The sequence below is a fragment of the Oncorhynchus keta genome, chromosome 37 (genome assembly GCF_023373465.1).
Source record: "Oncorhynchus keta strain PuntledgeMale-10-30-2019 chromosome 37, Oket_V2, whole genome shotgun sequence".
NCBI lineage: Eukaryota > Metazoa > Chordata > Actinopteri > Salmoniformes > Salmonidae > Oncorhynchus > Oncorhynchus keta.
The window spans coordinates 2867655-2880661 of NC_068457.1; the positions used below are offsets into that span (position 1 = coordinate 2867655).

At 42.8% G+C, this 13007-nt stretch overlaps 1 protein-coding gene across 7 annotated transcripts in view; it reads right to left on the reverse strand.

The window, feature by feature from the left end:
* LOC118370059 (protein MTSS 2-like) overlaps nt 1–5259 on the reverse strand; it is a 111051-nt gene extending 105792 nt beyond the window's left edge. For 2 of the 7 annotated variants that reach the window (XR_008095366.1, XM_052498851.1), the window contains exon 1: nt 4291–5257. Coding sequence is in view for 6 of the 7 variants with exons in the window: in XM_052498851.1 (XP_052354811.1) it covers nt 4291–4362 (72 nt within the window). In the remaining variant the exon portion in view is untranslated. Of the gene's footprint in view, nt 1–4290 lie in introns of all 7 variants that reach the window. The other 5 variants (XM_052498853.1, XM_052498852.1, XM_052498854.1 and 2 more) reach the window with 4 other exon arrangements.
* Nucleotides 5260–13007: the final 7748 nt, after the last annotated feature.

Sequence of the window (13007 nt, forward strand, 5' to 3'; positions counted from 1 at the left end):
TGGAGTGGCCTAGCCAGTCTCCAGATCTCAACCCCATAGAAAATCTTTGGAGGGAGTTGAAAGTCCGTGTTGCCCAGCAACAGCCCCAAAACATCACTGCTCTAGAAGAGATCTGCATGGAGGAATGGGCCAAAATACCAGCAACAGTGTGTGAAAACCTTGTGAAGACTTACAGAAAATGTTTGACCTCTGTCATTGCCAACAAAGGGTATATAACAAAGTATTGAGATAAACTTTTGTTATTGACCAAATACTTATTTTCCACCATAATTTACAAATAAATTCATAAAAAATCCTACAATGTGATTTTCTGGATTTTTTCCCTCATTTTGTCCATCATAGTTGAAGTGTACCTATGATGAAAATTACAGGCCTCTCAACTTTTTAAGTGGGAGAACTTGCACAATTGGTGGCTGACTAAATACTTTTTTGCCCCACTGTACTTGGGTGCAAAGGAGCAAAATAAATCAAATAACAGCATGGGGATGAGGTAGTTGGGCTATTTACAGACGGGCTATGTACAGGTGCCGTGATCTGTGAGCTGCTCTGATAGCTGGTGCTTAAAGCAAGTGAGGGAGATGTGTCTCCAGCTTCAGTGATTTTTTAAGTTTGTTCCCGTCATTGGCAACAGAGAACTGGAAGGAAAGGCGGCCGAAGGAGGAATTGGCTTTGGGGTGACCAGTGAAATACACCTGCTGGAGCGCGTGCTACGTGTGGGTGTTGCTATGGAGACCAGTGAGCTGAGATAAGGCGGGGCTTTACCTAGCAAAAACTTAGACCTAGAGCCCAGTTCTGACGGTTAGGAGAATATTCCATCAACATCCCACCAAACACAAACAGGACACAGTTGCCATGGCGATGAATATGAAGCGAGGGCCAGCCAACGAGGACATACAGGTCGCAGTGGTGTGGTATATGGGGCTTTGGTGACAAAATGGATGGCACTGTAATAGACAGCATCCAATTTGCTGATTAGAGTGTTGGAGGCTATTTTGTAAATTACATCGCCGAAGTCAAGGACCGGCAGGATAGTCAGTTTTACGAGGGTGTTTGGCAGCATGAGTGAAGGATGATTTGTTGCGAAATAGGAAGCCGATTCTAGATTTCAATTTGGATTGGAGATGCTAAATGTGAGTCTGGAAGGAGAGTTTACAGTCTAACCAGACACCTAGGTATTTGTAGTTGTCCACATATTTTAAGTCAGAACCATCCAGAGTAGTGATGTTGGACGAGCGGGCAGGTGCTGGCAGCGATCGGTTGAAGAGCATGGATTTATTATTTATTGCTTGCATTTAAGAGCAGTTGGAGGCCACTGAAGGAGTTGTATGGCATTGAAGCTTGTCTGGAGGGTTGTTGCACACATTGTCCAAAGAAGGGCCAGAAGTATACAGAATGGTGTCGTCTGCATAGAGGTGGATCAGAGAATCACCAGCAGCACGTGCAACATCATTGATGTATACAGAGAAGAGTCGGCCTGAGGATTGAACCCTATGGCACCCCCATAGAGACTGTCAGAGGTCCAGACAACAGACCCTCCAATTTGACACACTGAACTGTGTCTAAGAAGTAGTTGGTGAACCAGGTGATTGACATGGTTGAAAGTCTTGGCCAGGTCGATGAACACGGCTGCAAAGTAATGTTTCTTATCGATGGCGGTTATGATATAATTTAGGACCCTGAGTGTGGCCGAGATGCACCCATGACCAGCTCGGAAACCAGATTGCATAGCAGAGAGGGTACGGTGGGATTTGAGATGGTCGGTGATCTGTTTGTTAACTTGACTTTCGAAAACCTTAGAAAAGGCAGGGTAGATAGGTATGTAGCAGTTTGGGTCTAGAGTGTCTCCCCCTTTGAAGAGGGGGTTGAACAGGCTTGACCGCGATAATTTTAGAGAGGGTCAGCTTGATTTGGGCCAAGACCATGGTGCCCTTAGGGACCTCTCTGGCTCTGATCAGGCCCTACACCCAAACAAGGGCAAAGAACCTCTGTTGAACAGGCTAGTGATAGGGGATGCAACAATTCACCACCTTCCGGAGACTGATAAGGATTTTAGATTTAGAGGGTCCAGATTGTCTAGCCCAGATGATTTATAGTGGATTTGTAGTGGTCCAGATTTTGCAGCTCTTTCAAAACATCACCTATCTGGATTTGGGTGAAGGAGAAATGAGGGAGGCTTGGGCAAGTTGCTGTGGGGGGTGCAGGGTTGTTGACCGGGGTAGCGTTATCGCGGGGGGTATTCGATGCTAATGCAGTACACCACAGGTTGTTTTTATGCTTGTCAAGGGTAATCAGGTCTGGAGTGAACCAAGGGCTATATCTGTTCCTGGTTCTACATTTTTGAATGGGGTATTCTTATTTAAGATGGTGAGGAAAGCACTTTCAAAGAATAGCCAATATCCTTCCAGGACACCCGGGCCAGGTCGATTAGAAAGGCCTGCTCGCTGAAGTATTTTAGGGAGCGTTTGACAGTGATGAGGGGTGGTTATTTGAACACAGGCCATTACAGATGCAGGCAATGATCAGTGATCGCTGAGATCCTGGTTGAAGACAGAGATATAATTGGAGGGCAGGTTGGTTAGGATGATATCTATGAGGGTGCCCGTGTTTACGGATTTGGGGTAGTACCTGGTAAATTCATTGATAATTTGTGTGAGATTGAGGGCATCAAGCTTAGATTGTCGGATGGTTGGGGTGTTAAGCATGTCCACGTTTAGGTCACCTAACAGCATGAACTCTGAAGATAGATGGGGGGCAATCAATTCACATATGGTGTACAGGGCAAAGCTGGGGGCAGAAGGTGGTCTATAGCAAGCAGCAACAGTGAGAGACTTGTTTCTGGAAAGGTGGAATTTTAAAAGTAGAAGCTCAAATTGTTTGGGCACAGACCTGGATAGTAAGACAGAACTCTGCAGGCCATATCTGCAGTAGATTGCAATTCAGTTTTATCTTGTCGGAAAATGTTATAGTTAGGCATGGAAATTTCAGGGTTTTTGGTGGTCTTCCGAAACCAGGATTCAGACACGGCCAATCTCGTCTTATTGATTGGACTCCAGGTTATCTGACTCCTAGCTTTTAGCAAAGTCACTAGCCTAGGGGTTCACATGATTTAAACAATCAGTGTCGGTTGTAAAAAGTATGTATTCAATATAGACAAGAAAAATACAATAATTTGTGTGTTATTAGTTTAAGCACGCTACGTTTGTCTATTGTTGTGACCTAGATGAAGATCGGATCAAATTTGATGAACAATTTTAGCAGAAATCCAGGTAATTCCAAAGGGTTCACATACTTTGCCACTGTATCTCTAGCTGAAAATACATTATCTAAGTGATTGATAGTTGGTATTCAGATGTCATTAAAAAGTATGCCTTATTTACTTTATAGAACTACTAAAATTGTGATTTTTGTCAGACAGCAGCTCTATTAGAGATGATGACTAGTTATTAAATAATAATGTCATAAAATAAAACAAATACAATATACACAATTGAAACGTTTCAAGTATATTTCCGGAGGCAGGTAGCCTAGTGGTTACGAGAATTGTGCCAGTAACCGAAGGTCGCTGGTTTTAATACCTGAGCAGACTAGGTGAAAAGTAAGTCGGTGCCCTTTTGAGCAAGGCAATTAACCCTAATTGTTCCTGTAAATTGCTCTGAATAAGTGCATGACACTTTTTTTTTTTAAATGGGCAGTGACTTATCACGGTACTTTTATCAGTGGTTTTATTCTGTGTTACAGCTTCCAATATCATCAAACCCGAAATCCGTTATTTTTTTAAATAAACGAACCTATCTGAAAAAGCACCAATTGTTCAGCACTAACAGGGTGTCAATTAGACTGACACCCCATTTCATTCAGCCACAATCCATATATATGTGCGATACATCCACAGTTCGAGTTAAAAATGTGTCAAATTAACCAATTGTCTTCATTTTAAAAGATCACGTTACAAACTTGTTTAACATGATCTACTCCAAATATGGCACTATTTGTATCCGTTTACTTCCCTTTCAAATTAGGAACTTTTATTTTAAATGCGAACCGCAAATTCCACTATTGTGGCTAATCGTTAGTGGCTAGCTTCACATAGGTGTTAAAGATAGTTAGCCTGTTAAAGTACACCATTCATTTTGTCAACCCAAATAGTGACGAAGACGAGCCGTGACAACTTGGCAAATTCTAGTTACCGTCGTTAATAGCATGCTTGATAAATGATGGTTCTCACAAGATAAATGTGAAAAGGTTGAGTTCTACCTACTAAGAAAGGTATTTATTGTAAATGCATCTTACCTTCATGTCGTTCATGGTGATCTGGAAGAGCCCTCCCAGAGCGCTGCATTCCTTTTCAATACCCGCATCCATTTTCCAAATCGAACAACACTAGCTAGCTGTAGTAGCTTTTAAATTCATTCGTTTATAAATATAGCTGTTGATGGAAATCTCGGTGTAAAGTTTCAAAGGGATTGGCCCAAAGATATATATATAGCGAAGTACTGTTAATGTTCTAGTAAAATAAATCCAAATTCCTGGAGGGAAACAATACAGTAGCTAGCAACGTGGAATATTATAATCCCGTCCCGACTCGGTGTGTTTGGCTAGCTAGCTCGTTAACTAGCCAGCCAATTTGATACACCTCCGAGTAAACATGGAATGGATGAATGTAGCTAGAATGATAATCCGTCCAATTGACCTGATTGTTGTATCCGAGCCTAGTATGTTATAGTTACAACCACAGCCAATCCAAATACCTATAGGACCTTGGCAATGCAGCTGGCCAGAAATTCCGGAATATCTACCTGCTAACTAGCAGTCCGTGATCAATGATTCATTCAGTAGTCAGCAAATACAAACAAAAAGAAGCATATGTGTCCCATGAAAATAATTATGTTCGTGTCGAGTCATCTGTCCTCTTATGCGGTTTCAGTTTGTTGGTAAATGTGTCACCATGGGCTTTCACCCAGCCACGAGCCATACAATTATTCAATGAGAATCCACGTATCCTTTGAGTTTGCTGATGTGTGTTTCTGCCATTGAGCTATAATAAGAAGGTTGCTACCACCACCGTGCGCGCTCCAAATGACATATTTCCCAAGATCCGCCTGGTACTTGGGTGGAGCAAGTATGATTCGGATTTACAAGCATCACAAGAACATGGCTATTTTAATTCAATGTAAATGCTAATGTGATTAAAACATCACAATGAGGCCATTAATCTCTCTAAAAATAAATAAAATAAGAAATTAACCGCAATGCAGAGTTTATCAGACATCGTATGAACTGCAAAGGTAGGAAAATGTTGGGGTCAATTACATTTTAATAAACAAATGCATTTAAATAACCTATGAATTAAATGTCCTTATATGGAGGTGAACAAGATGACGTCACAGTCTGTAAAGCCAGTGGCGAACCTCGCGAGACTCCGGGAACGCTTGCGAAACAGACCAAACAGGACTGGGTTTGGGGTTTGAGAAGGCAATGAGAGAAGAGAAACATTCTCCCTTAGTTGTTCATTTTCTCAAAAGCTATACGCAGAACCTAGATTCGAGCAAATGTCTTAAGTAGTTAAATGTTATCACTTCAACCTCGTGAAAGTGACAAACTGACACGATTTCATTTTCGTTAAAAACTACTTTATATCGAAGTGCCTTTAATTTGACGGCATGCACATGCGCAGCTCTGCGCGAGACGACCATTGGATCCGTTGACGTTTCTACGCATGGGCTTAGCTAGCCAACGTCGCCATGACATCGCCTACAAGTGTTATCGGGGATTTCTATTGGAGAAGCAGCTTTAATACAGAGTTTCAAAACCAAGAGGCGCAACATCGCAAGACTTCCGGGAACGCTTTTGGGAGGCAGAACAGGCGGGGGGTTGGGGTTAGAAGTCAATGAGAGAAAAACAAATCAAATGTATTTGACAAATGTGCCGAATACAGACATTACACTCACATGCTTACTTTACAAGCCCTTAACCAACAATGCAGTTTAGAAAAATAATTGTTAAGTAAAAAAACATGAAATAAAAATAGTAAGAGCAGGGGGGAGGGAATGCAAATAGTCTAGGTCGCCGTTTGATTAGCTGTTCAGGAGTCTTATGGCTTGCGGTCGGAGGCCAAGCAGTTGCCATACCAGGCAGTGATGCAACCAGTCAGTAGGGCTGGGCGATATGGCCAAAATATCATATGCTATTTTTCAAATTTGACGGTATAATGGTGTTTTATGTTTTTGATTAATAAAAGTTCTAAATTTGTTTAATGAGTAGTGTGTGACCCTAAGGTGTCAACACATATATTCCAAATTCTTTCAAAGGGTCTTTCTCCATTCGGATTGTTTTAGCCTTTTCAATTCTACTTCAACCTAAAAAAATGTCCTGCATTTCCATCAATCTCTGCATTTCCTGCACTCATGTGAGATAATTTCCACACTGCCACAAAATGGGCAAAAATGCTATGCCTGATGTTTTACCAAAGCCAGCTAACTAGCAATTAGCATTAGTGTCTCACAAGTTTTAGGGCAACTTGCTAAGAAAATACAAACTAGCTGTTTGCAGATGTAAGAAACACAAACTAATATTGTAATAATATAACTGTTGTGGATGTATATTAAGATCAAAGTGGAAATATCGTTGTCATCAACATTGTTGCATGTGCTGCATTGACCATGTGTGTCTCGTGGTCAAGCAACAACAAATGTGCTCTTTGAGTTGACATGGGGTGGGATTAGGTCTGTGTGGAAAGCGGCATGGAGAGAGGGAGAGAGGAGAGGGATGACTCAAGTAGCAGAGTAAACTATAAAAATGGATGTTACAAGGTGCATCACATTTAACAAACCAAAAATGTAAATACCGTTGTAGAAGGTAAAGTAAAACCCAAACCGGTCCTTGCATAAATACCGGTATATAGTAAAATACGGTATACCGCCCAGCCCTACCAGTCAGGAGGCTCTCGATGGTGCAGGTGTTGAACTTTGAGGACCCATGCCAAATCTTTTCAGTCACCTGAGGTGGAATAGGATCCAGTTGCATGTGTTTCATCCCAGGGTCCTTTGCTTATTGAGCTGCCAGTTGAGGACATGTGAGGCATCTGTTTCTCAAACTAGACACTAATGTACTTGTCCTCTTGCTCAGTTGTGCACCGGGGCCTCCCACTCCTCTTTCTATTCTGGTTAGAGCCAGTTTGTGCTGTTATGTGAAGGAAGCGTTGTACGAGGTCTTCAGTTTCTTGGCAATTTCTCGCATGGAATAACCTTCATTTCTCAGAACAAGAATAGACTGATTAGTTTCAGAAGAAAGTTCTTTGTTTCTGGCTATTTTGAGCCTGTAATCGAACCCACATATGCTGATGCTCCAGATACACAACTAGTCTAAAGAAGGCCAGTTTTATTGCTTCTTTAAATCAGTACAACAGTTTTCAGCTGTGCTAACATAATTGCTAAATAGTTTTCTAATGATCAATTAAACTTTTAAAATTATCAACTTGGATATGCTAACATGCCATTTGAACACAGGAGTGATGGTTGCTGATAATGGGCCTCTATAGATGTTCCATACATTTGTATTTTTTTGTTTCCAGCTACAATAGTAATTTACAACATTAACAATGTCTACCCTGTGATTCTGATTTAATGTTATTTTAATGGACACTGTTTTGCTTTTCTTTAAAAAACAAGGACATTTCTAAGTGACCCTAAACTTTTGAATGGTAGTTTACATAAACACATATGGTCATACATTGGTTACTGACATGATAGAAAGTCCCTAGTGGGCTATGCCAATATGACAAAGGAAAGGGATGGGACAGCTCAAGAGAGTTGATTCACCACATACAGTTGAATACTTCATTATAAATATGGACATTTAGCACCCTAACAACCGCTCATTTGGATTTTAGATATTTACGAGTGTACGTCTTGGTTGTCCCTCTCTGCAATCGCCAGTCCGTCTGCTGGGTAGTCAGACAACAGAAAGCCTCTGGTCTGTCCACCAGAAATCAAAGTCCATCGTAGTTGTTATAATGGACACTTCAGAGTAGCATTCGGAAATGTTCGGATGCGTTTACCAAACTAAAGTATTTAAACAGCTGCAGCCTGAATAATTGTTATTTAGTTTGTAGATATCTTAGCCATTTCAACGTGGGGACCTAGTCCTGGTGTTATAATAATAATAATAATAAATGCCATTTAGCAGACGCTTTTATCCAAAGCGACTTACAGTCATGTGTGCATACATTCTACGTATGGGTGGTCCCGGGGATCGAACCCACTACCCTGGCGTTACAAGCGCCATGCTCTACCAACTGAGCTACAGAAGGACTAGTTTGTATTGCCAACCATTTCAACATGTAGCGAAATCTCCATATTGTCTGGTCTAATGTACATTTTGGTGGAAGTAACTTTTATACTAGAGTAGAAAAGAGGGTGTTTCCATGACGCCAATGTAAATGTCTGTACTCACAGGGTGTGTCTACTGACCAGTTAACTTTTTATCTAAACAAGTATTTAGTTTAGAAGGCCATATTTATAAGTAGTTCCACAACATTTAGATGTAAATCTGATAATTACATTGTGAAAGCTCTTTAAATTACAATGTTTCTGTTATAACATATTTAATGATATCACCACACAGTAAAAGTTGGCCATGATTATTGTTTAAATTCCCACAAACCATTCCAACTGGTTGGAATACAGAAATTTGTTACATTAGAAAACCTTTTGAGGTACCGTAATGCAAAGTCTTTCTCTGTGGTAACAAAGGGATTGTTAACGTTCATCTTGGCAGAGTAGGGAAGGGAGTTTTGGTATTTACGACCATCATTAAACAGCCGACTTCCCGCTCTCCCCCTCTACGAGAGAGAGCACGATGTAGAGCGGACCCACTGTAACCTGATCCTTCAGATTGTCACAGGAGAGTCATGACAGAATTAGGGTCAAATTTGTCAGATTTGCACGTGTCTCTGTGTGTGGAGTAAAGGTGGTCTATTTTTTTCTCCTCTGGTTGCACATTTAACATGCTGGTAGAAATTAGGTCAAATTTTTCCCTAGGGATATTTTTCTTCTGGTTGCACATTTAACATGCTGGTAGAAATGAGATAAGACGGATTTAAGTTTCCCTGCATTAAAGTTCCCGGCCACTAGGAGCGCCACCTCTGGATGAGTGTTTTCCTGTTTGCTTATGGCCTTATACAGCTCATTGAGTGCAAATTTAGTGCCAGCATCGGTCTGTGGTGGTAAATAGATTCCTTAATATCAGATTTCGTGCACCAGCGGTTGTTTACAAATATACACAGACCGCCACCCCTTGTCTTACCGGAGGCAGCTGTTCAATCTTGCTAATGCAGCGTAAAACCCACCAGCTGTATTTTATCCAGGCCGTCATTCAGCCACGACTCGATCAAACATAAGATATTACAGTTTAATGTCCTGTTGGTTGGACATTCATGATCGTAGTTTGTCTATTTTGTTATCCAATGATTTAGCCAACGTACAGAGGACTGATTGTAGAGGCAGATTACACATTCGCTGTTGGATCCTTATAAGGCACCCCGACCTACGTCCCCGATAACTCCGTCACTTTCTCCTGCGAATGACGGGGACGTTGGCCTTGTCGGGTGTCTGAAGTAAATCCTTTGCGTCCGACTCGTTAAAGAAAAACAATATTCATTCAGTACGAGGTGAGTAATCGCTGTCCTGATATCCAGAAGCTGTTTTCGGTCATAAGAGACGGTGGCAGAAAAATTAAACAAGTTATAAATAATGGAGAAAAACACAATAGCACAATTGCAGAGCCCGTAAAATGGCAGCCATCTGTCACGGCCGTCGGAAGAAGTGGACCAAAGTGCAGCGTGGTGAGCGTACATTTTCCTTCTTATTTAAAATGTCGCCAACAAACGAAGCCACAACCGTGAAGCTTACAGGGCTATAGTGCCACTAACAAAAGTCAACTACCCACACTGAAAGGAGGGAAAAAGGGCTACCTAAGTATGATTCCCAATCAGAGACAATGATAGACAGCTGTCCCTAATTGAGAACCATACCCGGCCAAAACATAGAATGCCAATCACACCCTGTGACACCATCTCCTCCAGCGCAATTCAAATCCTTCCTTAGTTATTGATTTTCTAGAAATCTAAAGGCACAACCTACATTAAATGACGCATCACGCTCCAAACCAACCGAACTTTGTCTTTCCTCCAGAAATGTTGTGTGCCTGAAATTCCGACAGAACCCTCACCAAAAAACAAACAAAAACGTCAAATTGTTGTCATAATATATGTACGAATATGGAGGTAGAATAATGACTTCATTATACAAGAATGTAAAATATGAGGTCACCTGTATGCTAAGTTTTGTGGTTGCAAAAAAATGTGCAAACGTAACTTATTTTGAGAATAAATGCAACCTCAACCCAATAGAACACGATGAAATGGAACGCCGACTGCAAATCAGGCCTAATCGCCCAACAGTGCATTCGGAAAGTATTCAGACCCCTTGACTTTCCACATTTTGCTACGTTACAGCCTTATTGGATTAAATTGACAAAGCAAAAAAATATATATTTTTTAAATGATTGCAAAAAACTGAAGTATTCTGCTATTAAACTTGAAATTGAGCTCAGGTGTATCCTGTTTGTGTCACGTTCTGACCCTAGTTCTTGTGTTATTTGTTTGTTTTAGTTGGTCAGGACATGAGTTGGGTGGGCATTCTATGTTTTGTGTTTCTAGGATGGTTTTCTGTGTTCGGCCAAGTATGGTTCTCAATCAGAGGCAGGTGTCGTTAGTTGTCTTTGATTGAGGATCATACTTAGGTAGCCTGGGTTTCACTGTTGTTTAGTGGCACTGACCCAACTCCAGCCATTTTAATAATGGGAAAGGATGTAAATATATCACTAGCCACTTTAAACAATGCTACCTTATATAATGTTACTTACCCTACATTATTCATCTCATATGCATATGTATATACTGTACTCTACATCATCGTCTCCTTATGTATTGCCACTTTAACTATGCCACTTTGTTTACTTTGGATCCATCACTCATTCATATATCCTTATGTACATATTCCTTATCCCCTTACACTGTGTATAAGACAGTAGTTTTGGAATTGTTAGTTAGATTACTTGTTGGTTATCACTGCATTGTCGGAACTAGAAGCACAAGGTAGCTACTGGGTTTCACTGTTGTTTAGTGGGTAAAATTGTTTCTGTGTTTGTTTGCCACACGGTACTGTTTCGGTTTTGTTCATGTTTATTGTTTTGTATTCATTGAGTGTTCAGTTTATGTTTTATTAAACGATATGGACACTTACCACACTGCGCATTGGTCCTCTGATCCTTCTCGCTACTCCTCCTCAGAAGAGGAGGAGGAGAACCTTTACAGAATCACCCACCAACCAAGGACCAAGCGGCGTGGTAACGGGCAGCAGCAACAACGGCCAAAGACACAAGACTCCTGGACGTGGGAGGAAATCCTTGACGGGAGAGGACCCTGGGCTAACATTTACATTTAAGTCATTTAGCAGACGCTCTTATCCAGAGCGACTTACAAATTGGTGCGAAGCCAGGGGAATATTGCTGCCCCAAAGTGCAGCAGGAGAAGCAGCAGCAGCAGCAGCGGCCAGCATCACAAGACTCATGTACATGGGAGGACGAGTTGGACGGAAAAGCCAGGGGAATATCGCCGCCCCAAAGCAGAGCTGGAGGCAGCGAAAACAGAGAGGCGGCATTACGAGGAGCTGGCACGGCAGCGCGGCTGGAAGCCCGAGAGGCAGCCCCAAAAATGTCTTTGGTGGGGGCACAGGGAGAGTCAAGAGAGAGTCAGAGTCAGGAGTCAGACCTGAGCAAACTCCCCCTGTTTACCGTAAGGAGCCAAGGATGGAACCAGAGCCGGTCAGGGCGGTGTTGGAGGTGAGCGAAGCAGAGACAGTGAAGGAGTTAATGAGGAAATTGGAGGAGAGAGTTATGAGGGAGGTGCTGTGTTGGTGCATGAGGCACGGCATTCGCCCCGACGGAGCGTCTCAGGGATTTGATGGCACCTGGGTCAGCTCTCCATACTCGTCCTGAGGTGCGTGCTAGTCGTCTGGTGAAGACTGTGCCAGCCTCACGTACCAGGCCTCCTGTGCACCTCCCTAGCCCTGCACGTCCTGTGCCAGCTCAGCGCTACAGTGCTCCTAGCCATGCTAACCGTGGTGGGTGTTGTACTGGTCAGGCACCGTGTTATGCGGTGGAACGCACGGTGTCCCCAGTATGCGTGCTTAGCCCGGTGCGCTACATCCCAGCTCCCCACATCTGCCGGGCTAGTGTGAAGATCTAGCCAGGGCAGATTGTGCCAGCCCTGCTCTCAAGATCTCCAGTACGCCTTCACGGTTCGGTCCATCCAGTGCCACCTCCACGCACCAGCCCTCCGGTGGCAGCCCCCTGCACCAGGTGTCTCTCCGTCCTTTGGCTACAGGTGCTCCCGACTGTCCAGAGCTGCTAGAGTCTCCCGTCTCTCCAGAGCTGCTAGAGTCTCCCGCCTGTCCAGCGCTGCCAGAATCTCCTGTCTCTCCAGAGCTGCTAGAGTCTCCCGCCTGTCCAGCGCTGCTAGAATCTCCTGTCTCTCCAGAGCTGCTAGAGTCTCCCGCCTGTCCGGCGCTGTAGCGCCTTCCTTCTCTCCAGAGTTGCTAGAGTCTTCCTCCTGTCCAGAGCTGCTAGAGTCAGAGGCAGGTGTCGTTAGTTGTCTCTGATTGAGGATCATACTTAGGTAGCCTGGGTTCCACTGTTGTTTTGTGGGTGATTGTTTCCGTGTCTGTGTTTGTTCGCTTCACGGTACTGTTTTGGTTTTGTTCACGTTTATTGTTTTGTATTCATTGAGTGTTCAGTTTATGTTTTATTAAACGATATGGACACTTACCACGCTGCGCATTGGTCCTATGATCCTTCTCGCTACTCCTCCTCAGAAGAGGAGGAGGAGGAGAACCTTTACAGTTTCCATTTATCATCCTTATGATGCTTCTACAACTTGATTGGAGTCC